The sequence below is a fragment of the Hyaena hyaena genome, unplaced genomic scaffold (assembly GCF_003009895.1).
Source record: "Hyaena hyaena isolate Hyena2069 unplaced genomic scaffold, ASM300989v1 scaffold_401, whole genome shotgun sequence".
Classification (NCBI taxonomy): Eukaryota; Metazoa; Chordata; class Mammalia; order Carnivora; family Hyaenidae; genus Hyaena; species Hyaena hyaena.
The window spans coordinates 622451-650386 of record NW_024081030.1 but is presented as its reverse complement, the minus strand read 5'-3'; the positions used below and the strand labels follow the sequence as shown (position 1 = coordinate 650386).

Genomic DNA, 27936 nt, shown 5'->3' with positions numbered 1-27936 from the left:
AAAAAGTGAAGTATTATAAACTTTACAATAGCTGTGATAAACAGAATCCAGAGGAAGAAAACAAGGAAGAAGGGTTAGTCATATTTGAACAACCACTCTATTACCTACCCACAAGAGTTTCTCACTGTTCATCTCTTAAAGGACTTCAGATTTTAATTAAGAGGGCCATTATTTTACAAAACCAAAATACATCAGTCTTTATTTATCTGAAACTCTTGTCAAGCTCAACTATTTGCTACTCCCTCTGTTTATCTGCTTCTATGTATGCCCCCTCCCCCTACCTTGAACAGGTCTTCTGAGCCTCATGCCTGTATAGCATTCAAAATTGGGCTCAGGTGTCGCCTCTTACGAATATCACCCTGTTACCCTCTTCTCTCAGTTTCCAGGGAGAAGTAATCTGTTTGACCTCTGAATCTCCTTAACACCATTTCTTTGCCTTCCATGGCACTTTCACTTTCTACCATGTGTTAGTCCTGACCGCTGTTCCGAGGCCTGCTTGATTACTGTGATGAGTTTGGCATTGCAGTGAGATGGATCTTGAAGATAAACAGCTGCCTAACCAGCATCCTGCAGGAGCACGGTGTCCGTGTTACATCATGACAGTTGATGGTTCCTTCTGCTTAAGTTTCAGACCTAGGAAGAAGGTTCGCTGGTCAGGAAGTTACAGGAAATGTTGAATAACACTTTTTGGGTTAGCTGACAATTGGATCATGCAGCTCTGAGTTCCAGCATTAGTAGCTATGGTTAAAAAATGACTAAACGTGTATCCTTGGACTGATTGCTAGGACCCAGCCCTCCCTGTGGACAAACAGAACACATATTCAGAGCTCACTGTTTTCTTCCTTTTTTTTTTTTAAAGTTTATTTGAGCACATATGAGCATAGGAAGGAGAGAGAGAGAGAAGGAGAGAGAGAATCCCAAACAGGCTCTACACTATCAGTGCAGAGCCCAACACGGGGCTCCATCTCACAAACCGTGAGATAGTGACCTGAGCTGAAATCAAGAGTCAGACACTTAACTGACTGAGCCACCCAGGTGTCTCACAGCTCACTTCCTTTCAATAGACTTTCCCTGGGGAAAAATAGGCAAGTCCTGTCCCAAAACTCCATGGGCTATCAACTATAGTTACTCTACACTAAAGAGACTTGCCTTTAACGTAGTCCTCTATTCATCATTTGTCTCCATAGCTTCTCTGTAATTAAATCTAATAACTTGTTATGAGCTATATTTCCTAAATAATGTACCAGGGAACCAGCTTCTCAATTCTGTGTCTCCTAATTTATTAGAGATTCATACCAATGCCTGGACCCTATTTGAACTGCAGAGGTTCAAGAGGGCTAATAGTCTCCCCTCACTCAGTTTCTTAAGAGAATAGCTCCAAGTCTAGACTTCATACAGCCAACAAGTTTATATCGCTGCTGCTGCTGCTTCCCCTCCCTCCCTTCCTTTCTCTCTCTCTCTCTCACTCACACTCACACACACACACACACACACACACACGATGATATAAACTTTACCAAGATAATTACCTTGGATTATCTAAAAATCATTTCTTAACATATGACTTAACTCTGTGGCCATAACTTTTGGGATTCTTTTGTCATGATTCCCAAGTCTGTCTTTAATCATCCTCCTACCAACTATTAATTATCTTTGGTACTCCTGTCCTCCTTGCCCTCTGCTTTCTTCAGAATTGTTTTAAGTAATCTCATTAGAGTGTATAATTATCTCGTTTGAGGTGAATTAATGAGCCGATTCTGGAACTAGGTGAAAACCTGTAGTTTGACCTGTACCTCTCAATTCTGAACAGCTAACTGAACTTATGGAATACTTGAATTATTAGAAGGCCCTGGATCAAGGTAGAAGACTATGGAACAGTGCAGTGGATCTGTATTTAAAAGGAGAAGGTCCTATCTTTGTTTTGAGTATTAACCAGGAAGTGAACTTTGGTAGAGCACACAAATTTTTGTTTGAATATTGCCCAGAGTGGTATTGTTACTGTGCTTTCCCAGTCTCCCCCACTCCGCACATACTCAAAGACAAAGAATGATTGAGCATCAGCAGGGACAGGAGTTTATGGGGTGGTATTGTTTGAATATTGTTTCTTTTTGTGACGTCATGAACAAATTATCATTACTACTGGCTTGAGAATAGAACGTGATAGAATGCAAAAGCTAGATGTTAATTTAAAACTCCTTACCTCTAAAACTCTGATTTTACAGATGGAGAAACACACCAGTATAGAATCAGAATTATTTTATGGAAGATGTGGGAAGGACCTTTAAAAAATTGGTAGAGGAGTGCCTGTGTGGCTCAGTCAGTTGAGTGTCAGACTCTTGGTTCTGGCTCAGGTCATGATCTCATGGTTCATGAGTTCTAAGCCTGCACTGGGCTTTGCGCTGAGGATGTGGAGCCTACTTAGCATTCTTTGTCTCCCTCTCTTTCTGCCTCTCCCTGGCTCTCATGTGTACTCTTTTTCTCTCTCAAAAATAAAATAAATGTTTTTTTAAGAATAGGTAGAAAGTAAATACTTTGTCCACTTAAAGTCAAAGAAATGGGAGGTTGAATTTTAGCTCTGCCACTGTGAATTTTAGCTGTATGAATTGTGGAACATTACTTAGCCTCTTGAAGCCTCAGTTTCCTTGTTTGTTATATAGGAGACTAAAAAAGGTAAAGAATGTAAATTACATAAAACAGTGAGTGGTACATAATAAATACTCAAAATAGTGCTTTTGTTATAATTTTTGTTAATGTCAGTAAGGAAGTTTTAATAAAAACAGTTCTAACTGGTTTTACATGCCTGCTGTTTCTGTAATACAGAATTTTTTTTCTCCCATGGGGATATAGAAGAAACTAGATTTTAGAAAAAGGTCCAAGGAGAGGCTCAAAGCAGGAGTTAGTGAAAGAAAAAGAGTCCATCCACTCAAAACTGGGGAGCAAAAATGACCTGTTCTCTAAAAAGTTGAGACTAGGAACCTAAAGAAAAGATCATTTATTCCACAAATATCTGTTGAATACCTTTATCAGGCACTGTGGTACATCCACTGTCAATGTAGAGATATGTCTTTATGGCCCCTAAAAAGAATCACAAATTAATGAGGGAAAAGAAACCTGTAAGCAGTGAAATGATAATACATTATAAATGAATGTAACAGAGACATAAGCCAAAACCTTTTAGGTCACAGAAGAAATAGGCCTTCCTGGAGTAATGGGGTGTGGAAGTAGAGGAAAAGAGAAAGCAGTTAGAGAAGAGCTTACTGAGAATTTAGGCTGTACTAAAAAATAGTGAAAAGTAGAGAATCTAGATTTGTCCTTGAGCCCGTGGCCAAGTGCCCACATCTGGAGCTGACTAATGAAAGAAAACTGTGAATATTAAAGTAAAAGAAGGTAAAATTTATGGTGTAATTGCTACATGCTTGGCACTGGGAAGCTTTCAAATATATTTTATTTTAAATTGCATTTTATATGTCACATTGATGTACTGTTTGATTGCCTACCTATATTTAATTTCTTCATAAGAGCCCTAAAACCTATAGTAAATATTTCAGTTATAGGAAATGTCTGAGTTAGTGGGTAATCAATATCTGTGAAGAGAGGGAACAGACAAGAGTGAAAACTTTATATTAGCGAATGATTCTCAGTGAGGTCCCTGCACCCAGCAATGTCAGCATCACCTATGAACTTATTAGAAATGCAGATTACTGGCCCTACCCCAGACCTATTTTATCAGAAATCCTGGAGGTAGAGCTAGCAGTCTGTGTTCTAAGAAGTCCTCCAGATGATATTGATAACCTGCTTTATACCAGGGTTCAGCAAACTACAGCTTGTGGACCTAATGTGGTCCATAAACTGTTTTTGCAAATTAAATTATATTGAAACAGAGTCGTGTTTATTTTTATCTGTGGCTGCGTTTATGCTACAATGACAGAGTTGAGTAGTTGCAATGGAGACCTATGGCCTGCGAAGCTAAAAGTATTTATTTACTACTTGGTCCTTTACCGAAAACATTTGCTGGCTCCTGCTTTAGGCCTTTAAGCAACTAGACAGATGTCTAAACTCTGTATAAGCAGGTATTTCCTAGTTGAACTGAAGACCATGAATTAAAAAAAGAGGAAATTTCCCATGGCTTTAAAATTCTTAATCTGTTATCTTTCCCTTTTAGTCAAGGATCCTATCTAAATGGGCCTTTTAGTTCAAATCTACTGACAATCCCGAAGCAAAGGTCATCTTCTGTATCTCTAACTCACCATATAGGTCTAAGAAGAGCTGGTAAGAAATCATTCTTTATGATTTAAATGTGGGAGGTCTCAAAGTATATGGTAGTACAGAATTTTCTCATTATATATTTAGAGCTGGTTTTGAATGCCATTTTATATGTTGTAAATTAACAAGAGTAAGCAATTTGGATTGACTATTAATTGACCATTTGCTCATTCATTCATAAACACTTTTTTAAACATCCACTATATACCAGGCACTGTTAGGCACTAGGAATTTCAGGGATAAAATATAGAACTACCTAAACTAACCTGAATAGTTACAGATCCAGAGTCACACTGGAAGACCAAGACCTGATCACAGGACTATAGATAGAACACTTCTCTCCTCACACCTCAGCACCATTTTTATTTTATTTTATTTTATTTTTTTGATGATTTTATGAAATTCTTTTTTTTTTTTTACAAATAGTTTATTGTCAAATTAGTTTCCACATAACACTTAGTGCTCATCCCCAAAGTGCCCTCCTCCATGCCCATCCCCCCTCCCCCCCTCATCCATCAGTCCTCCGTTTTTGTCAGCATTCAAGAGTCTCTCATGGTTTGCCTCTCTCCTTTTCCCCCACCATTTCCGCCTTTCTTCTCCCCCTTGTTCCTCCGTCAAGTTCCTCCTAATCCTCCTATACGTGCAAACATATGATATTTGTCCTTCTCTGCCTGACTTATTTCGCTCAGCATAACACCCTCAAGGTCCATCCATGTTGCTACACATGGCCAGATTTCATTGTTTCTCATTGCCATGTAGTATTCCATGGGATAGATAAACTACATCTTCTTGATCCATTCATCTGTTGATGGACACTTAGGCTCTTTCCATGTTTTAGCTATTGTGGAGAGTGCCTCAGCACCATTTTTAAAGACCTATTTATGGCAGCTTCTTTTACCTGGTATGTTGTGTCTGGCTATCAAGAAAAATTGCAAGGCATACCAAATGGTTAAAAACACAATTTGGATAGAGCAATTTATCAGAATCAGATAGGGATGTTTGAATTATCAGACTGGGAATTTAAAACAGCTATGATTAATATGCCAAGGGCTCTAATGGATTAAGTAGACAATATGCAAGAATGGATGAGCCGTGTAAGCAGAGAGGTGGAAGTCCTAAAATCATAAAAATAAATGTTACTAATAAAAAACACTGTAACAGAAATGAAGAGTGCCTTTAACTGGCTTATGAGTAGGCTGGATGCAGCTGAGGAAAGAATCTCTTGAGCTTGAGCATAGGCCAACAGAAATTTTCAAAAGTGAAAAAACAAAGAGAACAAAGACTGAAAAAACAGAACCGAATATCTAAGGACTATGGTACAAATACAAAAGGAATATCAGAAAGAGAAGAAAGCGAGAAGGAACAGAAGAAATATTTGAAACAATAATGACCAAGAATCGTCTCAAATTAGTATCAGACACCAAACCATAGATCCAGGAAGCTCCCAGAACACCTAATAGGATAAGTATTAAAAAACAATACCTAGGCATATTGTTTTCAAATTATGAAAATTTAAAGATAAAAAATCATTAAAGAAGCCAGAAGGGAAAAAAACAACTTACATATAAAAGAACAAAAATAATAATTACATGAAACTTCTCCTCAGAAACCATGTGAGTAGAGTGAAACATTTAAAGTATTGCAAGTAAAAGAACAAAAGAATGCCAACCTGTAATTCTGTACCCTTTGAAATTATCCTCCCCAAATGAAGGAGAATAAAGACTTTTTCAGGCAAAAATTGAGGGAACTTATTACCAGCAGACCCGACATAGAAGAAATGTTAAAACAAGTTATTTAAAGAGAAGAAAAGTAGTGTATGTCAGAAACTCAGATCTACATAAAGAAAGGAAAAGCACTGAGGAGGGTGTAAGTGAAGGTAAAATTAAAAGCTTTTATTTTTTTCATTTTATTTGATCTAACAAGTAGTAGTTTAGAATAATAATAGCAACAATGTATTCAATTATGTGTGCATATATATTTCATGTATGTGTATATATGCATATATATCTATATAAGTTAAATGAATGACAGCAGTGATACAAAGGACAGAAGCATTGTGATTTTTTTTTTTAATTTTTATTAAAAATTTTTAAAAATGTTTTATTTATTTATTTATTTATTTATTTTGGAGAGAGAGAGACAGTATGAGCAGGGGAGGGTCAGAGAGAGAGGGAGGTACAGAATCTGAAACAGCCTCCAGGCTCTGAGCTAGCTGTCAGCACAGAGCCCGACACGGGGCTCGAACCCATGAACGGTGAGATCATGACCTGAGCCGAAGTCAGATGCTTAACCGACTGAGCCACCCAGGAGCCCCTGGGATTATTTTATTATCATAAAGTACTCATTGTTATAAGGTATTTGTGAAGTGGTGTAATGTTACTTGGAAGTCAACTTGGGTTAGATGTAAATGTATATTGCAATCTCTAGGGCAACCACTAAAAAAAGAGTTGAAAAAGAAGTATAACTGATATTCTAAGAAAAGAGAGAAAGTAGAATCATATAAAAATTCTCAGTTAAAACCACAAAAGCAGCAGATGAGTAGAAAACAAAAAATAGGAACAAAGAACAAGGGCAACAAGTAGAAAACAGTAATAGAGATGATAGATTAATCCAGTTGTATCCATAATGATTCTGAACACCAGTGGTCTAAATGTACTAATTAAAAGATCTATATTGTTGGGATGCCTGCATAGCTTAATTGGTTAAGTGTATGACTTCAGCTCAGGTCATTATCTTGTGGTTTCTGGGTTTGAGCCCCTCATCGGGGGCTATCAGCGCTGAGCCCGCTTTGGATTCTCTGCCTCCCTCTTTCTCTGCACCTCCCCTGCTCACTGTCTCTCTCTCAAAAATAAATAAACATTAAAAAAGACATATATTGTTAAAGTGGATAAAAAAACATGACCTAAATGTATATTATCTATAAGAAACCCAGTTTAAATATAAAAACATATAAAAATTCAAAGTAAATGGGTGGAGAAAAATACACCATGCTAACACTAATCAAAAGAAAGCACGTATAAGCTATATTAATTTCAGCCAGAGCAGATTTCTAAGCAAAGAAAGTTATCAGAGATAAAGAAAGGTATTACATAACAGGAGACATCAGAGCCTTTAACACTTATGAGCCAAAGTAACAGAACAACACCTAAGAGTCATTTAAGGAACAGTGAAATGGTTCTAATGTATGTGTAAATGAAGTCTCAAAAGGGAAGGAGAGAATCAATAGGACAGAATAATTTTCCAAAATAGTAAGGGAATTAATAAATTCCTGAAACTCTGTGAACCCCAAGAAGATAGAAAAATCATCAAGAAGACAGAAAATCATAGCAAGGGATTTCAGCCAAACCCCTGAATTATACAACATGAAAAATGTCAAAAGCAACCAGGTGAAAAGGTTATTTTCCAGGAAACAACAGTAATATTCACAATGACTTTATAATACCAAGTATGAACTCAAAAACATATAATGGCATATTTAAAGTATTGAAAAACAAAAAAATGCCAACCTGAAATTCTTTATCAATGAAAATATCTTAAAAAAATTTTTTTAGTGTTTATTTTTGAGAGTGAGAGCGAGAGAGCACGTGTGCGTGAGTCAGGGAGAGGCAGAAGAGAGAGGGGGAGAGAGTCTGAAGCAGGCTCCAGGGTCTGAGTTGTTAGCATAGAGCCCAGCACAGGGCTTGAATACTATGAGATCATGACCTGAACTGAAGTTGGATGCTTAACCAACTGAGCCACCCATGCACCCCAATGAAAATTTCCTTTAAAAATTAAAGTGAAATAATATTTTTTCATATAAACAAAAGCTGATAGAATTTATATTGCTAGTAGACCAGCACTACTAAGATCCAGCAAAGGTACTAGCTTAGGCAGGAGGAAAATGATCCAGGTTGAAGCATAGAATGACAGAAATGAATAATTAGTTTTGATAAGCCTAAATATGTGAGTGAATAGAAGTGAACATTGATTAAAAACAACAATAATTGACCCAGAAATTGCCACTAGTAGGTATATATCCAAGGGATACAGGTGTGCTGTTTCGAGGGGCACATGTACCCCAATGTGTATAGCAGCACTATTGACAATAGCCAAAGTATGGAAAGAGCCCAAATGGCGGTCGACAAATGAATGGATAAAGAAGATGTGGTGTGTGTGCGCGTGTATAATGGAATATTACTTGGCAATCAAAAAGAATGTAAATGTTGCCATTTACACCAACATGGATGGAAGTAGAGTGTATTACGCTAAGACAAACAAGTCAGTCAGAGAAAGACAAATATCATGATTTCACTTATATGAACAATTTAAGATACACCCCTTTAAGATGAACATAAGGGAAGAGAAGCAAAAGAATATAAAAACAGAGAGGGGGCAAAACATAACAGACTCTTAAATTCAGAGAACAAACCGAGGATTGCTGGAGGGGCTGTGGGTTGGGGGATGGGCTAAATGAGTAAGGGGCATTAGGAAGGACAATTGTTGGGATTAGCACAGAGAGGATGAATCACTGGAATCTACTCCTGAAAACATTGCTGCAGTATCTGCTAACTACCTTGGATGTAAATTAATAATAAAACAACAACAACAAGGACAATAATCACTTCCTTGTTAACATGCATAATATCTGAAGGAGTCAATGTATGATAACAATGTCATATAAAGGGTGGGAGAAGCGTAAATGGATTTGTAATGTACCAGCAATGATTGAAAAGTAGTAAAAAGTTTTAATTTGATAGAAACTAATACTTCAAAGATGTATATTATAATATCCAGAGTGACAATTAAAAGAATTTTTAAAAAGGTATAAGTAAAAAACAATAATAGGAGGTAACATTGATATGATTGTTTTAAAAAACCTTGAGTAACCCAAAAGAGCCCAAGAAAAGAGAAAACAAAAGACAAAAAGAAGGAACAACTGAAAAAAGAATAGCAAGATTGCAGCTTAAAGATACTATGTTACATTGAATATACATTTTTAAGGGGAGGAAGCAGGAAAGAGGGATCTGCCAGAGTTGTTAAGTGTATTTTTTAAATGTTCAGTTTTCAACAAAAAGTGAAAGTACAATCCAGTTAAAAGACCAAGATTGTCAGACAGTTAACAACACAAGACTCAAGCATATGTTCTATACAAGACACACCCTCTAAATATAAGGACATAGGTGCTTTTGATGTCATAGCAGTAATATACATGAACCAAAAAATGACAGAACTAAACGGGGAAATAGACAAATTTATATTTATATTTGGTGATTTTTAACTTACCATTCTCATTAACTAGTAGACTAAGTAGGCCAAAATGTTACTTTAGATATATGAAAGATTAGAACAATATGATTTAACTGTCCTGACTGTAAAACATTACATTCAGCCAGGATGAATAGTTTTTCAAAGAATACACACAAGATTAATGACAGTAGACCATTTGCCGGACTATGAAACAAGTCTCAATGAGTTTCAAAGTATTAATATCACAGAGACTGATTCAGGAATGGCAGAGAGAATATCTCTGTAAACTCACTCTCCTGCTAAAACAACAAAAATAGAGGCAAAAAAGTGAAACCTGGGGGCACCTGAGTGGCTCAGGTGTTTAAGCATCCAACTTCAGCTCAGGTCATGATCTCATGGTTCACAAGTTTGAGCCCCTCATCAGGCTCTGTGCTGTTGGTGCGGAGCCCACTTTAGATCCTCTTCCCTTCTTGCTCTGCACCTCCCCTGCTTGCACTCTCTGTCTCTCAAAAATGAATAAACATTAAAAAAAAAAAAGAAGAAACTGCCATTTCAGAGCTCTGGAAATTAACACAAGCCTGAGAAAAAACTAGAAGTCCTCTGTACAAGACAGACTATTGAACCTTGGTAAGACCATGGGTTCTGTGGCATTTTATTTGGGGGCTCTCCCTTCCCAGCTTTCTCCCTCAGTGGCACTGTTGCTAAAAGCCAAGAGCATTGCAGCCATCAGAGAGATCTGACCTCTTTTAAAACTCCCAAGAGAGGACAGTGAATACTTTGTCCAAACTTAAAGACTCCTTGGAATCTTAAAGACTCCCAAAGTGTTGTGGGTATTTGATTTGACTGGGAGCTCAGCTCTCTAAAAAACAAACCCTATGCCAGCCAACATTGTGACCATCTAAGGCTGTGATTTCAGTTGTGGCAAACAAGAGCTGCCTGAGAATTTAAAAGGAAATCCTGGATACCACTAGATTCCTTGTGAGACCCAGAGGGTGTGAAATCCAAGGCCTTTTCATAAACTGAAGTTTGAAGCTGTATCTTTTCAAACTCTCCCTCCTACAGATGGCATATAGGCAAAACATTTAAAGAAATGCTCTGATGCATCATTGGCTGACCACAAAATTATACTGACCCATGGGTTACTTACAGGAAGTCAAGCTTAAAATATAAATCAAGAACTTAAAGAAAGAAAAAAAAAAAAGCAAAAACACAAAGGCTACACACCTCAGAGAAAACAGAATCTGCAAAATTAGTCCAGGAAAGTCGTTCAACAAACAGAAATAAGGAAACAAACATAAATCAGCAACATAACAAACCTTCGGAGTGGGAGGGATCTGATACCAGAATCATTAAAATATATTATCTAGAGAAATGAATTTTTGCCACACACTCCAGGCAAAACAGCCAACAGAAAATTTCCCTGATGGGGCTTGGAGTTTGGACTGACCAATGACTTTTTAAACCTCCTATTATAAATATATTTAAAGTACTAGCAGAAACCATATCAAGAGTATTTGAGTATGAGACTAGTATCTCAACAAAGAGAAAACTAAAGAACTAGAGATGGGAAAGTGAAAATGTAAAATGATTTTAATAGTTATAATTGACACTTCTACTCAATATTGGAGGCTCTCCCCTTAGCAATTAGCCAAGAAGGAATAAAAGGAAGAGGTAAAACTATATTTGCACATGATGTCCTGTATTTATGAAACCTGAAGAAATTCATTAAAATCTATTACAGCCAATAAAGAAGTTTACCAGTGTGGCAGGATGCAAGGTTTCTATGCAGAAATCACTTGTATTTCTGTATACTAGCAAGAAGCAATGCAAACTGAAATAAAATAATTCTATGTACAGTTAGAATAAATTTAACAAAAGTGTAAGACCTGTACACTGGAAATTATAAAACATTGTTGAAAGAAATTAAACAAGGTCTAAATAAATACAAAAATACCCTGTGTTCATGGATCAGAAAACGTAATATTAAGATGGCAATTCTCTCCAAACTGTTCTACATGTCATGCTATCTTTATCAAGTTCTGAGCTAGTTTCTTTGCAGAAATTGACAAGCTGATCATAAAATTCATATAGGAATTAAAGAGACCCAGAATCGCTAAAACAATTTTTTTTTAAAGAACAGTTTTTCATTTTATTTTTTTTATTTTTTATTTATTTTTTATTTTTTATTTTTTTTTACAAATAGTTTATTGTCAAATTGGTTTCCACATAACACCCAGTGCTCATCCCCAAAGTGCCCTCCTCCATGCCCATCACCCCTCCTCTCCACATCCATCAGTCCTCAGTTTTTGTCAGCATTCAAGAGTCTCTCATGGTTTGCCTCTCTCCCTTTCCCCCACCATTTCCGCCCTTCTTCTCCCCCTTGTTCCTCCGTCAAGTTCCTCCTAATCCTCCTATACGTGCAAACATATGATATTTGTCCTTCTCTGCCTGACTTATTTCACTCAGCCTAACACCCTCAAGGTCCATCCTTGTTGCTACACATGGCCAGATTTCATTGTTTCTCATTGCCATGTAGTATTCCATGGTATAGATAAACCACATCTTCTTGATCCATTCATCTGTTGATGGACACTTAGGCTCTTTCCATGTTTTAGCTATTGTTGAGAGTGCTGCTATGAACATTGGGGTACATGTGCTCCTATGCCTCAGCATTTCTGTATCCCTTGGGTAAATTCCTAGCAATGCTATTGCTGGGTCATAGGGGAGTTCTATTGTTAGTTTCCTGAGGAGCCTCCACACTGTTTTCCAGAGGGGCTGTACCAGTTTACATTCCCACCAACAGTGTAGGAGGGTGCCCGTGTCTCCACATCCTCGCCAGCATCTAGAGTTCTCTGATTTGCTCATTTTAGCCACTCTGACTGGCGTGAGGTGGTATCTCAGTGTGGTTTTGATTTGTATTTCCCTGATGAGGAGGGATGCTGAGCATCGTAAAACAATTTTTAATAAAGAAGAAATTGGAGGACTCACTGTCAAATTTTAAAACTTACTACCAAGCTATAGTAATCAAGACTGGCATTGGCATAAGGATATTCTAACTCAGTAGGATAAAATTGAGAGTCTAGAAATAAATCCTTACATGGTCAACTGATTTTCAACAAGGGTGCCAAGATGATTCAATGGGGAAGAAATTGTGTTTTAGCAAATCCTAGATATACACAGGAACAAGAATGAATTTGGAATTCTACCTTTTGTCATACTCAAAAATTAACACAGAATGCATCATAGACTCAACTGTAGGAATGAAAGCCTAAAACTAGTGGAAGAAAACAAAAAAGTTTTGTGACTTTGGGTATTGAATACCATTCTAAGGTATGACACCAAAACAGTTCATGAGTGAAAAAAACCTGATAATTGGAATTCATTAAAATTGAAAACATTTGTATTTCTACAGAGACCTAAAGAAAGTGAAAAGACACAGAATGGGAGAAAATATTTACAAATCATATATTTGATAGAGGCCTTTTATCCAGAATAGACAAAGATGTCTGTAACTCAATAATAAAAAGACAAATGACCTTATTAAAAAATGGGAAAAAATCTGAATAGATATTTCTCCAGAGAAGATGTACAAATAGCCCATACCACATGAAAAGATATTCAGTATTAATTATTAGGGAAAATGCAAATCAAAACCATAGTGACTTGTGACTTCATACCCACTATGATGTCTGTAATTACAAAGACAGACAAGAACAAGTGGTAAAAATATTCAGAAATGAGAACTCTGATACACTGATGGGAAAGTGAAATGCTACAGCCACTTTCGAAGACAATTTGGCCGTTCAGTACCTTAATAGAGAAATAAAATTGTTTTATATTCATGCATACAGTTTTATGTAGCATTGAAGATCAAAGAACCACAATCACCTGCAACTGCCTGGAAATATTATTTTAAAATGTAAGCAAGGCATAGAAGTATTTATATTTATTGTCTAATTTGGTTTACAAAGTTAAAAAGGGAGGTAAAACTAATGTACACTGTTAAAAAAATGCATACATATGTGGTGTAAATATAAAGAAAGGCAAGAAACACAATGCCATAAAAGTCAAAATAATGATTTCCTTTAAAGAGGAAAGGGGAGTTAGAAGGCAGGGTGTCTGATCTCTGGTTGTGTTTTATGTCTTAGCTTGAGTGATGAGCTTTCCCACTGTAATTTTTCTATATGCGTGTTATATTTCACTATTAAAAGAGTCTAAAGTAAAAATGGATTTACATCGTAGAAAACATTTTTTTAAGAGTTTCTAGGTTTGTCTGTTATATCCAATTTCTACCCTAAATTTGTGTAACCTTTATTTTTCTTAGCCCACTTGTCAGGATTATGGACACTCACTAGTATAATTAGAGAAAAGAAGACTAAAAATTGGAACCTTTTTTCCCAGTTAGTAACTAACGATTATGACAAGCAAGACACGTCTTGTCCTCAGTTTCCTTTTCGAAGACATTAAATTGATCACATTAAAAAGCAAAATCCCATTCAGTCCTAACATTGTATGAAACTACAGGAGCCTCTAAAGAAATGAGTCTGATAGAGCAGCAGTGGCAGCCCTGGGAAGAGAGTCTGATCTCACAGTGTTAACTAAATCAATTTTTTTTTTTACTTTTTTGGATTCCCCCCCCCCCCTTCCCACTGCCCCCACGGCCAATGTATGAAGATGAAAATACTACTTAACTCACAAGGTTATTAAGATTAAATAACACATTGTATTAGGGTTCTCCAGAGAAACAGAACTAATAGCGTGTGTGTATGTATTTATATAGAGAAAGAGAGAGCAAGAGATGGGTTTATTTTAAGGAATTGGCTTGCAAGACTGAGGGTTGGCAGGTTGGAGATTTACAGGGCAGGCTGTCCAGCTAGAAATTCTCGCAGGAGTTGATACTGCAGTCCTGAATCTGAAGGCAGTCTTGAGGCAAAATTCCTTCCTCTGTGGAGGACCTCAGTCTTGTCTTTTAAGGCTTTCAACCAATTTGTTGAAGCCCACACACACTAGGGAGGGTGTTCTGCGTTACTCAGTTTACTGATTTAAATGTTAGTCACTTCTGAAGAATACTTTCACAATGACAATTAGCCTGGCGCTTGACCACACAGCTGGACATCATAGCCAAGCCAAGTTGACACACAAAATTAACCATCGCACACATCTGCAAGTGTTTATACCGCTATCGCTGAAACTGTCATAGGTCCTGAATAACTGTTATGTGCTTTGCTCTCTGATTTACACTTTACTTTGATCTTTATTTCCAAATAAAGTTTTAAATCTGCCTACCTCTCTCCAGACAAACCCATTTCACCTTAGTTCAAGGCACTCAGTGAAGGTTTTTGGAGCAAATCAGTAGCAATAGAAATGAATTTCTGACGGTCTCTCTTTTTTTTTTTTTTTCTTTTTCTTATTTTAACACTTAGTGTTTGTTTGTATTTTCCACTCGTCTCTAGGTTTGTAGAGTTGCAGGGATATTAACTTCTTCTCCATTGTGAAATCCAACACATTTTCCACCATATAGTAGGCTCTCAAATATTTGTCGAATGAATGAGCTGGAAAGATTTGGACATATTTTTAAAAGAGATCTGCTCAGCTTGCATAATGCTGTTAAGAACTTTGGTTGTTCAGTAAAATTTGGTAACCATGCTTCGTTCATGTGGATAATCAAGCTGGTGGGGACTCAAAATGTGAAAGATAAACACCAAAGTGAATTAGGAAAATCTGTACCACACACTGTACATCTTAGTTACACTCTCAATATCTGTGCCATCCTGCCACAAGGTGTTTATTTCACACTCATTCATGATAACAGACATGGTCTATATTCTGTTTAAATGCCTAGAATGTTTTAAAGATAGCTCCACATGAAAATCTGGTTTATCATTTAATTGTAAGTTGCTTTCTTTAAAGAAGGAAAATGCTCTTTATAAATACGCATAGACGATAAACAAAAACACATGCATACCTATTTCTTGATTTTTTTCTTCTCTTTTGAATTTTTAAGGTGCTTTCCCCAGCTTGAGTCCTGTGAATTCTCCCAGCCATGGACCAGTCTCTGCTGGCTCTCCAGTTAACCGATCACCTATAGAATTTCCTGACACTGCCAGTTTTTTTACTAAGCCAAGTGTTATTTTACATAGATCTCTGGGCAATGCACCAAATTCACCAGATTTTTATCAGCATCTTAGAAATTCTGATAGCAGTTTATGTAACAGGTAAGCTTCCTAAATGTTTATTATTTGTTTCAAAATATAGTTTATTTTAACAAAGTGTTACTAGTTTTCTAGTTTTATAACTAGTTGATGGTTAAAACTATCTTTTTTATTTATCAGGTAGTTTTTCTTTTTAATGAACTTTTTCTCATTTTAGTGCTATTTAATCATTTTCCAATTAAGCATTTATCTAAGTGATATATTAGTAGTATTCTATCCATCTCAAGACGCCAGTAAGTTACGAGAATTATTTTAGTATATACTACCTTAGTACCCACTTCGTATGGTGTTTATTTTCATTTCTGCTCTGTTTTTTTCTCAGTGATAAGTGTTTACCTCAGACCCCAATGGTAACTTTTAAAATACATTAGTTTCTTCAGGGACACAAGATGCCTTCCAGAATAAAGCCTATTAAGTTTATAGAGAGATTGGACTTGTATGATACTTTGCAGTGGGTTCTTGGTTAAAAGTAAAGCAGATTTTAAAATTGTATTTAGGTAAAAAGTTTTGCCTCATTTATAAATGTATATTTATCTATTTTATTCTTTAAGCTGTGGACATCAAATATTGAAATATGCTTCAACATCTGAATCCGAGTCTGGTTCAGACTGCCACGGTGGAAAGTCAGGTGAGATTGCAGAGGTCCTGTGTGTCTGAGTTTCAGAACAGTTTCTTACATTGTTTTAGAAATGAATAAATTAGTTTAAGCTCAGTTTATCCATCTTTAAAATGGAGATTTAACATTTTTATCTACTTAGAAGATAAGTAGAGGAGTTAGTAGGAACAACTTATAAATAACATATGGTAAAAGTGTTTTGGAGACTAAATTGTGCTGGGGACATGCCTGGCTGGCTTAGTCAGAAGGGCATGTGATTCTTGATCTCGGGGTTGTGAGCTTGAGCCCACATTGAGTGTAGAGATTACTTAAAAATAAAATCTTTAAAAAAAAAAAAAAAGACTAAAATGTGCTATACAAATGAATGTAGTCTTTTCAGGTTATGGCTAGGGCTCATAAATAGTAAAATTAATTGTCAATGACCGACTCTAAGCCCAAAGGAGTTTGCATCCATTTTTTTTTTTTTTACGAATAGATTATTGTCAAATTAGTTTCCACATAACACCCAGTGCTCATCCCCACAAGTGCCCTCCTCCATGCCCATCCCGCCTCCCCCCCACATCCATCAGTCCTCAGTTTTTGTCAGCATTCAAGAGTCTCTCATGGTTTGCCTCTCTCCCTTTCTCCCACCATTTCCTCCCTTCTTCTCCCCCTATTTCCTCCGTTAAGTTCCTCTTAATCCTCCTATACGTGCAAACATATGATATTTGTCCTTCTCTGCCTGACTTATTTCGCTCAGCATAACACCCTCAAGGTTCATCCATGTTGCTGCACATTGCATCCATTTTTTATGGCATAGAGAGGAGTTGTTTTAAAATTTAGTTTGTTATATCATTCTGAAACATTTTATATCCTCAAACAAGAAATACTGTTGGTGATCAAAGTATGGTTGTTTTATAATTTTAAAAGATTGATGACTTGGGGTACCTGGGTTGCTCAGTCGGTTGAGTGTCCGACGTTGGCTCAGGTCATGATCTCACGGCTCATGAGTTTCAGCCCTGCGTTGGGCTCTGTGCTGACAGCTCAGAGCCTGGAGGCTGCTTCAGATCCTGTGTCTTCCTCTCTCTCTGCCCCTCCCCCACTCATGCTCTGTCTCTCTCAACAACAATAATAAAAAAAAAATATTGATGACTCAAGCATACAGTAGTAGTTAACAGGGTAACTCAGACATCATTCCCCAAGAAAGTAGCGAGAAAAGCTGGACAAATTATTAACAACAAAAATGTGCTTAAAGCCATTGAAAACTAACAACCTCCTCAGAATTACCAGTACAAGATCTGGAGGAGGATTGAAATTCACAAAATGAGCCTGGAGTTTGGGGCTATGAGAAGGGTATTTGCTCCTTCCAGAGGGGCCAGTGACTAATAGAATGAGCAGTCCTTTTGGTACCTCCATGGGACTAGAGAGCCAGATTTGGAGGTGGAGACTGACCATGGCAGGGATAACTTGGAAAACTCTGCAGCACTGCACCCTAAGAATAAAAGTACATCAGCAGTAGATAGGCCCCCTCAGGGATTACAGGCTCATACTGATCCCCTTATATATTATAAACTTCACCCTTTTAAAGTGTACATTTCAGGGTCGCCTGGGTGGCCCAGTTGGTTAAGCGTCCAACTTTGGCTCAGGTTATGATCTTGCAGTTTGTGGGTTTGAGCCTCATGCCAGGGCCTGTACTGACAGCCTGGGAACTGGAGCCTGCTTCAGATCTGTGTCTCCCTGTCTCTCTCTCTGCCACTCTCCACTTGCGTGCGTGCTCTCTCTCTCTCTCTCTCTGTTTCTCTCTAATATAAATAAACATTCAGTAATTTTTGGTTCTTAGATTGTTAAACATACACACACACACACACACACACACACACACACACACAAGCAATCCTTCACAAACTCTTCCAAAAAGTAGATTAGGAGGGAAAACTTCCCAACTCATTCTGTAGGTCTAGTATCCTGATGTCATAACCAGACAAAGGCATCACACACAAAAAATCCTTAACAAAATAATAGCAAAGTGAATCCAGCAAGATATGAAATGGTCCCACTATGACCAAGTGGTATTTATCCCAGAAATGCAAGGGTTGAAAATCAATCAGTGTAATATACCACATTAATAGAATAAAGGGGGAGAAAAACACATGATAATTCAAATAGGTGCAGAAAAAAACGTGATAAAATTCTAACACTCTTTCATGATAAAAACACTCAAACTAGTTATAGCAGGGAAGTTCTTCAACCTGATAAAGGGCATCTTTGAAAAACAAACACTTAAACATTATCCTTAATGGACAAAAACTGATATTTTCTAAGATCAAGAGTAAGATAAGAGTTTTGCTCTCAGCACTTCTATTCAACACGGTACTGATGGTTCTAGCCAGCAAAATTGAAAGAAAAATAAGGGCAAACTGAATGGAAATAAAGAAATAGAACTGACTCATATAATCTTTTATTCACAGATCATATAATCTTTTATAGAAAATCCCAAAGAACACACACACACTAACCAATAAATCAGTTTTGCAGAGATAAGGGACAAAATCAGTGATGTACAAAATTGCATTTCTGTGTACTAGCAAGAACCATCATAAACTGAAATTAGAAAAACATTTCCACTTGTAATGGTCTCAAAAAGAATGAAGTAGAATAAATTTAACAAAAGAAGGTAGAGATTTATGAACTGAAAACTATAAAACATTGTTGATAAAAATTAGAAAAAAATCTATGGGGTGCCTGGGTGGCTCTGTCAGTTAAGCATCCAAGTCTTGTTTTCGACTCAGGTCATGATTTCACCATGGTGGGATGGAGCCCCGTGTCAGGCTCCACACTGGACATGAAGTCATCTTAGGATTCTCTCTCTCCCTCTGCCCTTACCCTGCTGGTCTATGTGTGCTCGCTCCCTCTCAAAAAAAAAAAAAAAAAACAAAACCTAAATACATTGAGAGGTCTTTCATATTTAAAGATTAGAAAACCCAGTATTGTCAATAGGGCTATCCTCCCAAATTGGTCTATAAAATCAGTGCAATACTTAACAAATTCCAGCAAACTTTTTTTGTAGAAGTTGATACGCTGGTCATAAATTTTGCATGGAAATACAATGACCAACGATAGCCAAAACAATTTGGGGAAAAAAATTTGGAGGACTGATGCTTCCTGATTCCATCACTTATTATAAAGCCATTGTAATTAAAACAGTGAGGTATCAAAAGATGAGCCTGTAGGTCAGGTAGAACTGTAAGTCCAAAAATAGATTCTTGCATTTATAGTCAATTGATTTTGATATAGAAGCCAAGACAATTCAAAAGAGAAAGCATAGTTTTTTCACCAAATGGGGCCAAGACAATTAGATACCCATTTGTTAAAGAATTTGGCCCCTTGCCTTATTATATACACAGAAAGTAACTCAAAATAGATCAGAGACCCAAGAGTAAGAGTTAAAACCTTGAAATTTGTAGAAGAGAGTATTGGACATAATCTTTGTGACCTTGAGTTGAGTAAAGTATTCTTAGATACAATACCAAAACCTCAGTCCGTGAAAGAAAAAAATGACAAGTTGGGCTTGAGCAAAATTAAAAACTTTTGCATTTCAGAAGACAACAATAAGAAAATGAAAAGACAGGGGTGCCTGGGTGGCTCAGTCAGTTAAACGTCTGACTTCAGCTCAGGTCATGATCTCAGGTATATCCTCTAAAGATAACATTTGTCTTGTTTTTCATATGTTTTCAAACTTTTCATAAAGAGAATCATAGAGTATGTACCTTTATGTCTGGCTTCCTTCATTCGACAGATTTTCAAGAATCATCCATAGTGTTGCATGTGGTTGTGGCTCATTCTCTTTGCTCCATATTGTTCAGCTGTGTGAATACACTACAGTTTGTTTATTCTATTGTTGATGAGTTTAGTGGAACCTGTTTCTAATATAACAAACAGAATGAATATGCTTTTTTTTTAAAAATGTGAATGAATGCTGTTCAGCTACCAGTGCTGTTTCTCTTTTCCATGAGATTTGGGGAAAAAATACTATTAATCACATTGGTAGAGAAATAATTCAAAATAAATGATGCTATGTTTTGATTTTTAGATGTCCCTTGATCTCATTCATTTATAGTTATGAATTTAGGGTTTTCATGGCCAAAATTCAGACAATTTCACATGTTGGAAATTGTATACATCAAGTTGCTAAGGACTGACTTTTCCTTTTTCTCACTTTGATAAAGAATATCTCCCCCGCCCCCCACGCCCCCACCATTCCCATTTCTTTCATCCATGAATAGATATATCAGGTGAAATGTCTGTGTTGTCAGACCTCAAGGTATCTGGGCCAAATAGTCCAGCAGGATACAACTTAATGGTGCCACTAACTTAGATTGAATGCCAGTATGGTTCACTTCACATGAATGTTTTTTATAAATAGTTTTTTAATAAATAATGTTTATATTTTTTGTAGATAAATTTATAAATAAAACTATGTGTATAGGGCAAGTTTATTCTTCTGATTACTTTATGTATTTCTTGAAAGGTGATGAAGACAACACTGTTTCCTCAAAACAATCATTCAGCCTTACAGAAGCACAACACAAAGTGGAAACAGAGAGCGCAGACTGCAGAAAATTATTTTCGGAAGGTGATACTCACCTCACAGAAGAGGCACAGAATGAACAGCAACCAAATGTAAAAGATAAACTTTCCATATGATTATGTTAAGGTGAAATATAATATTGGCTTAGTACTAGTTTCAATATTTTTTTCCAGAACAAGATTTTTAATATAGTATTTTTAAATTTTTTTACTGAAAAGTCAATATACCATATTAAGGAAAACCCAGAGTTAGAAATAATAATTACAGTTGACCCTTGAACACTCATTGTATTAGGGGTGCTGACCCTCCCCCACACAGTCAGAAATCCACATATAACTTTTGACTCCCCCAAAATTTAACTACTAATAACCTGCAATTGATCAGAAGTCTCACTGATTGCATAAACACATATACATGTCAATTCACGCATATTTTGTATGTTATATGTATTGTATCCTGTATCCTTACAGTAAAGCTAGAGTAAAGGAACTGGTAAGGAAGAGGAAAGCCTGTATTTACTGACAGTACTGTGAGTACACACTGTATTTACAATGCTGTACTGTAAAAAGTCCATGTGTAAGTGGACCTGCATAGTTCAGACTAGTGTTGTTCAAGGGTCAGCTGTACTTCTGAATTCATCATCCTAGAACAACAAAGTGCATTCATTTTAAAATGAACATATTTTATCTAGTTTTATAGTAGATATATTACTTGCTATGCTGATATTTTCTTAAATTGTGTATGTTAAAGTGTGAAGAACACGTTCATAAAGCATTAAAAAACAAAATCTGTTTACTTACAATAGCAGCGTTTTTTTGTTGTTGTTGTTAAGTTTAAAATTTAAGATTTTTAGGGGCAAAAAACCATCCATTCCTTCTGGGAAGTTAAATTAGTAACAAATGCCAGCCAGTATAAGGATAGGAGTCTCTATTATCCTTTGATATGTATAACTTCTAAAATAAATAGTTGACTTTAGATTTGTATAGTGCTTTGGAAATATAGTATTTTTATTTATAAAGTACTGTGAAGATTAATAAGTCTTTTCATGCCCAGAAGACATTTTTATATTTTTCTGATAGCATTTTACAAAGAGAAGAAATAGGAAGTACAGATTATGTTGAGAATAACTTCTGTAGAAAATAGTATTGGCCATTTTTTAATGTTCAATTTTAAGTGTATTCTCATTTGGGTATGGATTTAACAATATTTTTAAAAGGTAAGATTAAGTTGGTTTGTGTTTTCTCCCCTATGTGTACAGATTGAACAGGAAGCATCACTGGACCTGATTTTAATAGAAGATTATGATTCCTTAATAGAAAAGATGAGCAACTGGAATTTTCAAATATTTGAAGTTGTAGAAAATATGGGAGAGAAATCAGGAAGGATCCTTAGTCAGGTTTGTTTAAAATCTCTACTTTTTTATTATAATTAATTTTCCCTGGAATCTTTATAAAATGCAAAATCTAAAAATGTGTAATGTTGGTTTAGGCATAAGTTCAACATTGTTCACTTAAATATTTTTTCACAAATGAAGTTTTCAGTAAAAAAATTTGAAAAAATATATAAACCCATATATATATAAATTATAAATGTATTTTGTATAATTTTATTTGAATAAATGAAAATATTAAATTTAAATATAAATTTAAAATATTAAAATCAGTTTTAATCAAAAAATGAAAAGTCTTTTTTTTGGCCTATGTTAATGGGCCAGATTTTATTTAGAAGGTGAGCTGGTTCTAACCACTGAAACTTAGGCTTCAGTTCTGTCACTTGTCTCCCCACCCTTTACCCAAGGCCAAATGGTTCATTTCGCACCAAAGCCACGGAAAAACAGCTCCTTTTTATCATCCGGACTCAGGTTCTCCTTGAGGGGTTCATACAGCAGCATCAGATTAACCTTCCCAAAATACCACTCTCATTATCCCCCAGGTATCTTATTTAAGAAATGTGCAAACATAAGGGTAATTTATGTGGCAGGCATACAGTTTCATCTCACTGGAGTATTTAGGGACAAAACTATAATAAATATATTATTCAGACTTCTTTTAAGGATTAGAGTAGAATAGAATTCATATGCCCTTTAATAAATTGTAAATAAAAAAGCTAAAGGAAAGAATAGAAAAATGTTAAAGCTGGGACATGATGTGGTAATGTTTCTTTGGTTTTCAAGGTCTCCAGTATGATGTCTTCCTTTTTAATGTTTTGAACATAATTTATTGTAGGGAAGTTTTTAATAAATTATTAACCTAAAGACATATACATGGTAACATCCCCAAATGCAAATCACAAACACATATTCTACTCAAGTACAAATAGCAATTCTGATTTTTAAAGTAAATTTTATTTTAATTGACATTTAGGTTATGTATACCTTATTTCAAGACACTGGTTTATTGGAAATATTTAAAATTCCCACTCTACAGTTCATGAACTATTTTCGTGCATTAGAAAATGGCTACCGAGACATTCCTTGTAAGTATTAACATATCTTATTATTTAAGTTCAAATAATACTGGTTTTGAAACTATTATTTTTTTCCTTCAGATACTCCCTTAAACACTTTGTAAATTACATATTTGGAAAAATTTTAAATAGGGATTTAAAAAGTAATCTGTATGCTGCTACCTAGAGTTAACTGACTACTGTTAATATTTTGATATACATTCTTCAAGACTTTTTTCTTATTTTTTATAAAGTTAATCATAATGCAGACATATTTATGTGGGTTTTTCCCATAATTATTACCTGGTGTACAACTTTCTGTGTTAACAATTATTCATCTGAATTCCTTATCTTTTAAAATGTTTGGTAATTAAGTCGAGAGTTTCAGAAAACTCTTGACTTTAAAATATTTAAAACTGGTGCACCTGGGTGGCTCAGTCAGTTAAGCATCCGACTTCAGCTCAGGTCATGATCTCATGGTTCATGAGTTCGAGCCCCGCGTTGGGCTCTGTGCTGACAGCTAGCTCAGAGCCTGGAGCCTGTTTTGGAGTCTGTCAGGAAAAAAAAAAAGCATTAAGAAAATTTAAAACAATAAAATATTTTAAATTTATCCATAAAATTTCTATTAAAAATTTTTTTTTAACATTTATTTATTTTTGAAAGACAGAGACAGAGCACTAGTCGGGGAGGGGCGGGGGGGAGAGAGAGGGAGAGAGAGAGAGAGAGAGAGAGAGAGAGAGAGAGAGAGAGAAAATCTGAAGCAGGCTCCAGGCTCTGAGCTGTAGTACAGACCCTGACATGGGGCTGGAACCCACGAGTAGTGAGATCATGACCTGAGCCAAAGTTGGACACTTAACTGACTGAGTCACCCTGGTGCTCCAACAGCAGATGTTTTTCTTAAATTGACATAACTCAGTAATTATGATGACACTTAATGTGGCTTATGTGGACCATAATTTCCACTTATACATTTAAAAGTGTGACTGAAGTTTATAAATAGAATAAAGTGATACTTTAAAATGAATTTCAGAGGAAGGGGAATGGAAAGAAAGAGGCAAGACTCTTCACTATTAGCTCCAGTTAGTATATATTAGTTAAGAAAAGAGTCTCTGGGGCACTGGGTGGCTCAGTCAGCTGAGTGTCCAACTTTGGCTCAGGTCATGATCTCATGGTTTGTGAGTTCGGGCCCCACATCAGGCTTGCTATCAGCGTAGAGCCTGCTTCTGATCCTCTATTCCCCTCTCTCTTTGTCCCTCCCCTGCTTGCACTCTCTCTCTCTCTCAAAAATAAATATTTTTTAAAAAGTGTCTTTGGATCTAACTTTTCTAAACTTTTGTTTCCAAATTTGTAAATGGAAATAACAATAGTTCTTACCCCCATAGGTAATGATAAGCCATGTAAAGTGTGTATCAGAATTCCTGGCATATAGCAAATGGTTAATAAAAGGTATTGGCTGTATTAATAATTAAGTTCCCTGCAGATTGACATCATATCCTATAGTAGCCTGAATACTAGTATTGTATCACCTGCAGATATTAAATATTTGCTGAAATGTTGAACTTTTATAGAATATCCATTATTCAATGACTTATGAATTTTTCATGATTATATCATTCAATCTTTGCTGGAAACTTTATATTATCTGCATTTCACAGGTGAGAAGTAAAAACTCAGAAGAATCATTCCCAAGACTGTAAAACTAGAAATTGCAAAATTGGGTTTCACTTGCAGGCCTTGGCTTTTCAGATGGTGATATTTCAGTAAAGCATAGTTTTCTTCATTATGTATTATGTCTCAGACACTGTTCTAGATGTTCTCATATATCATTTAACATTTAATCCTTATAGCAGGCCTGAGAGGTATAGCTATAGCTCATCTTTTTTTTTTTTTGGTGTACATGTGTTGGAGGAGTCGGGGTGGGGGTGAGTTCAAGTATCCAGAATTTGTAACTCTTATCTGTGTGCAAAAACTGTTTTTTGGGCAAATATGGGTCTCCATAATCCAGACACTATTTACATAATATTTTTAAAGCTATAAAATACTAACTGTAAGTAAATTTTCCGAAACCTTTCAGTTGGCCCTTGTTACTTGCCTTTTCTTTGACTGTCTTACTATGCTTTCATAGTATATGTGAAGAAAACCTTTTTTTAATGTTTGATTTATTTTTCAGAGAGAGAGAGTGAGAGAACAGGGGAGGAGCAGAGAGAGGGAGACAAAGAATCTGAAACAGGCTCCAGGCTCTGAGCTGTCAGCACAGAGACCAATGTGAGACTTGAACTCATGAACTGTGAGATCGTGACTTGAGCCAAAGTCAGATACTCAGCCGACTGAGCCACCCAGGCGCCCGTATGTGAAAATTTTTAAAAGAGAACTTTTTAACACATCAAGAGACTTTAAAAAATATGATGAAACAAGGGTGCCTGGCTGCCTCAGTCAGTAGAACATGCAACTCTTGATCTCAGGGTCGTGAATTCAAGTCCCATGTTGGACATTGAGCCTACTTAAAAATATAATAATAAGATGAAAGAAAAATATACTTGTGGGAAATTATTCTAAGCCATACATTTTATTTATGAGGATATAGTCAAATAGAAAATTATTATATTTTTGTTAAATGTCCTATGTTAAACATAACAGAATGATCATTTTTAAAAAATATTTTGGTGACTTTAGATCACAATCGTATACATGCCACAGATGTCCTACATGCGGTTTGGTATCTGACAACCCGGCCAGTTCCTGGTTTGCAGCAGGTCCGCAATAATCATGCAACAGGAAATGAAACAGGTACTTTCTTTTAGAAATCTTCTTTTAATTACTTGTCTAGAAATAATAAATCAAGCTGCCTCATTTCATTACCTCTGTTCCTTTAAATTTTTTATTAAGTAACCTTTGGTACATATAAAGGACTATGTAACTTTTGATGCATAATACATGCAAATTAGGAAACATATGACTCATCTTGAGGGCTAGGTTAAGGTCCAATACTGTTGGGTCTACTCTCTTTCTTTTCTGTGACCCATCCTGCTGTGTGCTATCCCAAATATTATGATAATCCATTTCTTTGCACTTTTCTTTCAATTCTTGTTTTTTTTTTTTGTTCTAGATATATCATGTAAGTTTAAAATATATAGCATTCACAATGAAAGCAGACATACTTACAAGCCTCATATAAGCATTTAAATGATGATATTAAGAACTTTTTATAACATTTAAATTTTGCTTTCCAAAAAAGCTAATTCTGTTCCTAGTCATAAATATAATTAATTATACAAATGTAATGAATTATAACATGGTTCTCTTACTCTAGATTGTAAAAGAGGGGAGAACTACTCCAGTGAGATACACACAAACACACACACACCAGGACAGAATTTACTTAGTTACAAATGCCCGAGAACTATTTTCATACTAATCAGCATAAATGTCATAGACTCGGCCATTGCTTTATTGTCTTTGGTAGTTGAGTCCAAAGTACTGCCATTATTTTTCTCCATTCCATATTTGCTCATAGTGCTCTTTGTTCCTTCCAATAGTGATTTTCTTTAGCTTTTTTGTTTGTAGATGTATTGGTTTTCTTAGAAGAATATTTTCATATCTTAGCACATTTGAAGATATCATTCTGTCAGTGTCTGATTTCTATAGTTTCTGTTGACAAATTGGCCTTCAGTCTTAACTCTCCTGAAAGTTAATATGTCCCTTTTCTCTTTGCTATTGGTTTTTAGCATTTTTGACTATGATGTATTCAGGTGATTTTCTTAGTAGCCATTCTACTTGGGATTCAGTGAACTCCTTTAATACTTTGATTGATATCTTTTATTGGTTTCAAAATGTGCTCCTCAAAATTCTTCCAGCCTCTTTCCATTGCCCACTTCCAAAGCTACTTCCACATTGTCAGGTTTTTGTTACAACAATATAACACTTCCAGGTACAAAAATCTGTATTAGTTTCCTATTGCTGTTGTAATGCCACAGACTTATTGGCTTAAAACAGCACAAATGTACTCTCTTACAGTTGTGGAAGTCAGAAGTCCAAAACAGATCCAGCTGGACTGACTTAGAGTGTCAGCAAGATTGTGTTCTTCCTAGAGTCTGTTGCCTTGCCTCCTCCAGCTTGTGGAAGCCACTTGCATTCCATGGCTCATGGCCCCTTCTTCAGAGACAGCAGTGTAGCCTCTTCACGTGTCCCTTTGAGGAAGGGACTCAAAGGCTTACAGTAACAGGATGTTAGGAGGGGTTGATCATATGATCATCTTCCCCACCCCTAACTGAGTGTCAGAAGCTGTCCCCTCTTGTCAAGGTACTAAGAACATTGCAGCACTAATTCCTGGAAGAATAAAATGCCACACTGGTCCATCAGTTGGCATAGGGGCTTATGGAATTTAAGTGATAAAAAACACTTTTGGCCTGGGCCCATCTCACAAGTATCAGTTCCCCTGAACCCACTTGTCTGAATGCACAGTTTAAATAAACATACTGAGCAACTGGGCAGAACCTCTCCATTAATTTCTCTGTCTTTGCAGAGAGCACCATCATGGTAGAAAGGGTCAAATGGAATCTCCTGAAATTGCCTCATTGTAACAAAATGGTTAACCAAAGTAACACCAT

At 36.0% G+C, this 27936-nt stretch overlaps 1 protein-coding gene across 2 annotated transcripts in view; it reads left to right on the top strand.

The window, feature by feature from the left end:
• Nucleotides 1-27936, top strand: part of PDE3B (phosphodiesterase 3B) — a 159379-nt gene that overhangs the window by 107179 nt on the left and 24264 nt on the right. For both annotated transcript variants that reach the window (XR_005531677.1, XM_039251827.1), the window contains exons 5-11: nt 4163-4269; nt 15494-15704; nt 16253-16329; nt 20825-20976; nt 22143-22280; nt 23248-23359; nt 26003-26116. Coding sequence is in view for 1 of the 2 variants with exons in the window: in XM_039251827.1 (XP_039107758.1) it covers nt 4163-4269; nt 15494-15704; nt 16253-16329; nt 20825-20976; nt 22143-22280; nt 23248-23359; nt 26003-26116 (911 nt within the window). In the remaining variant the exon portion in view is untranslated. The remainder of the gene's footprint in view (nt 1-4162; nt 4270-15493; nt 15705-16252; nt 16330-20824; nt 20977-22142; nt 22281-23247; nt 23360-26002; nt 26117-27936) is intronic.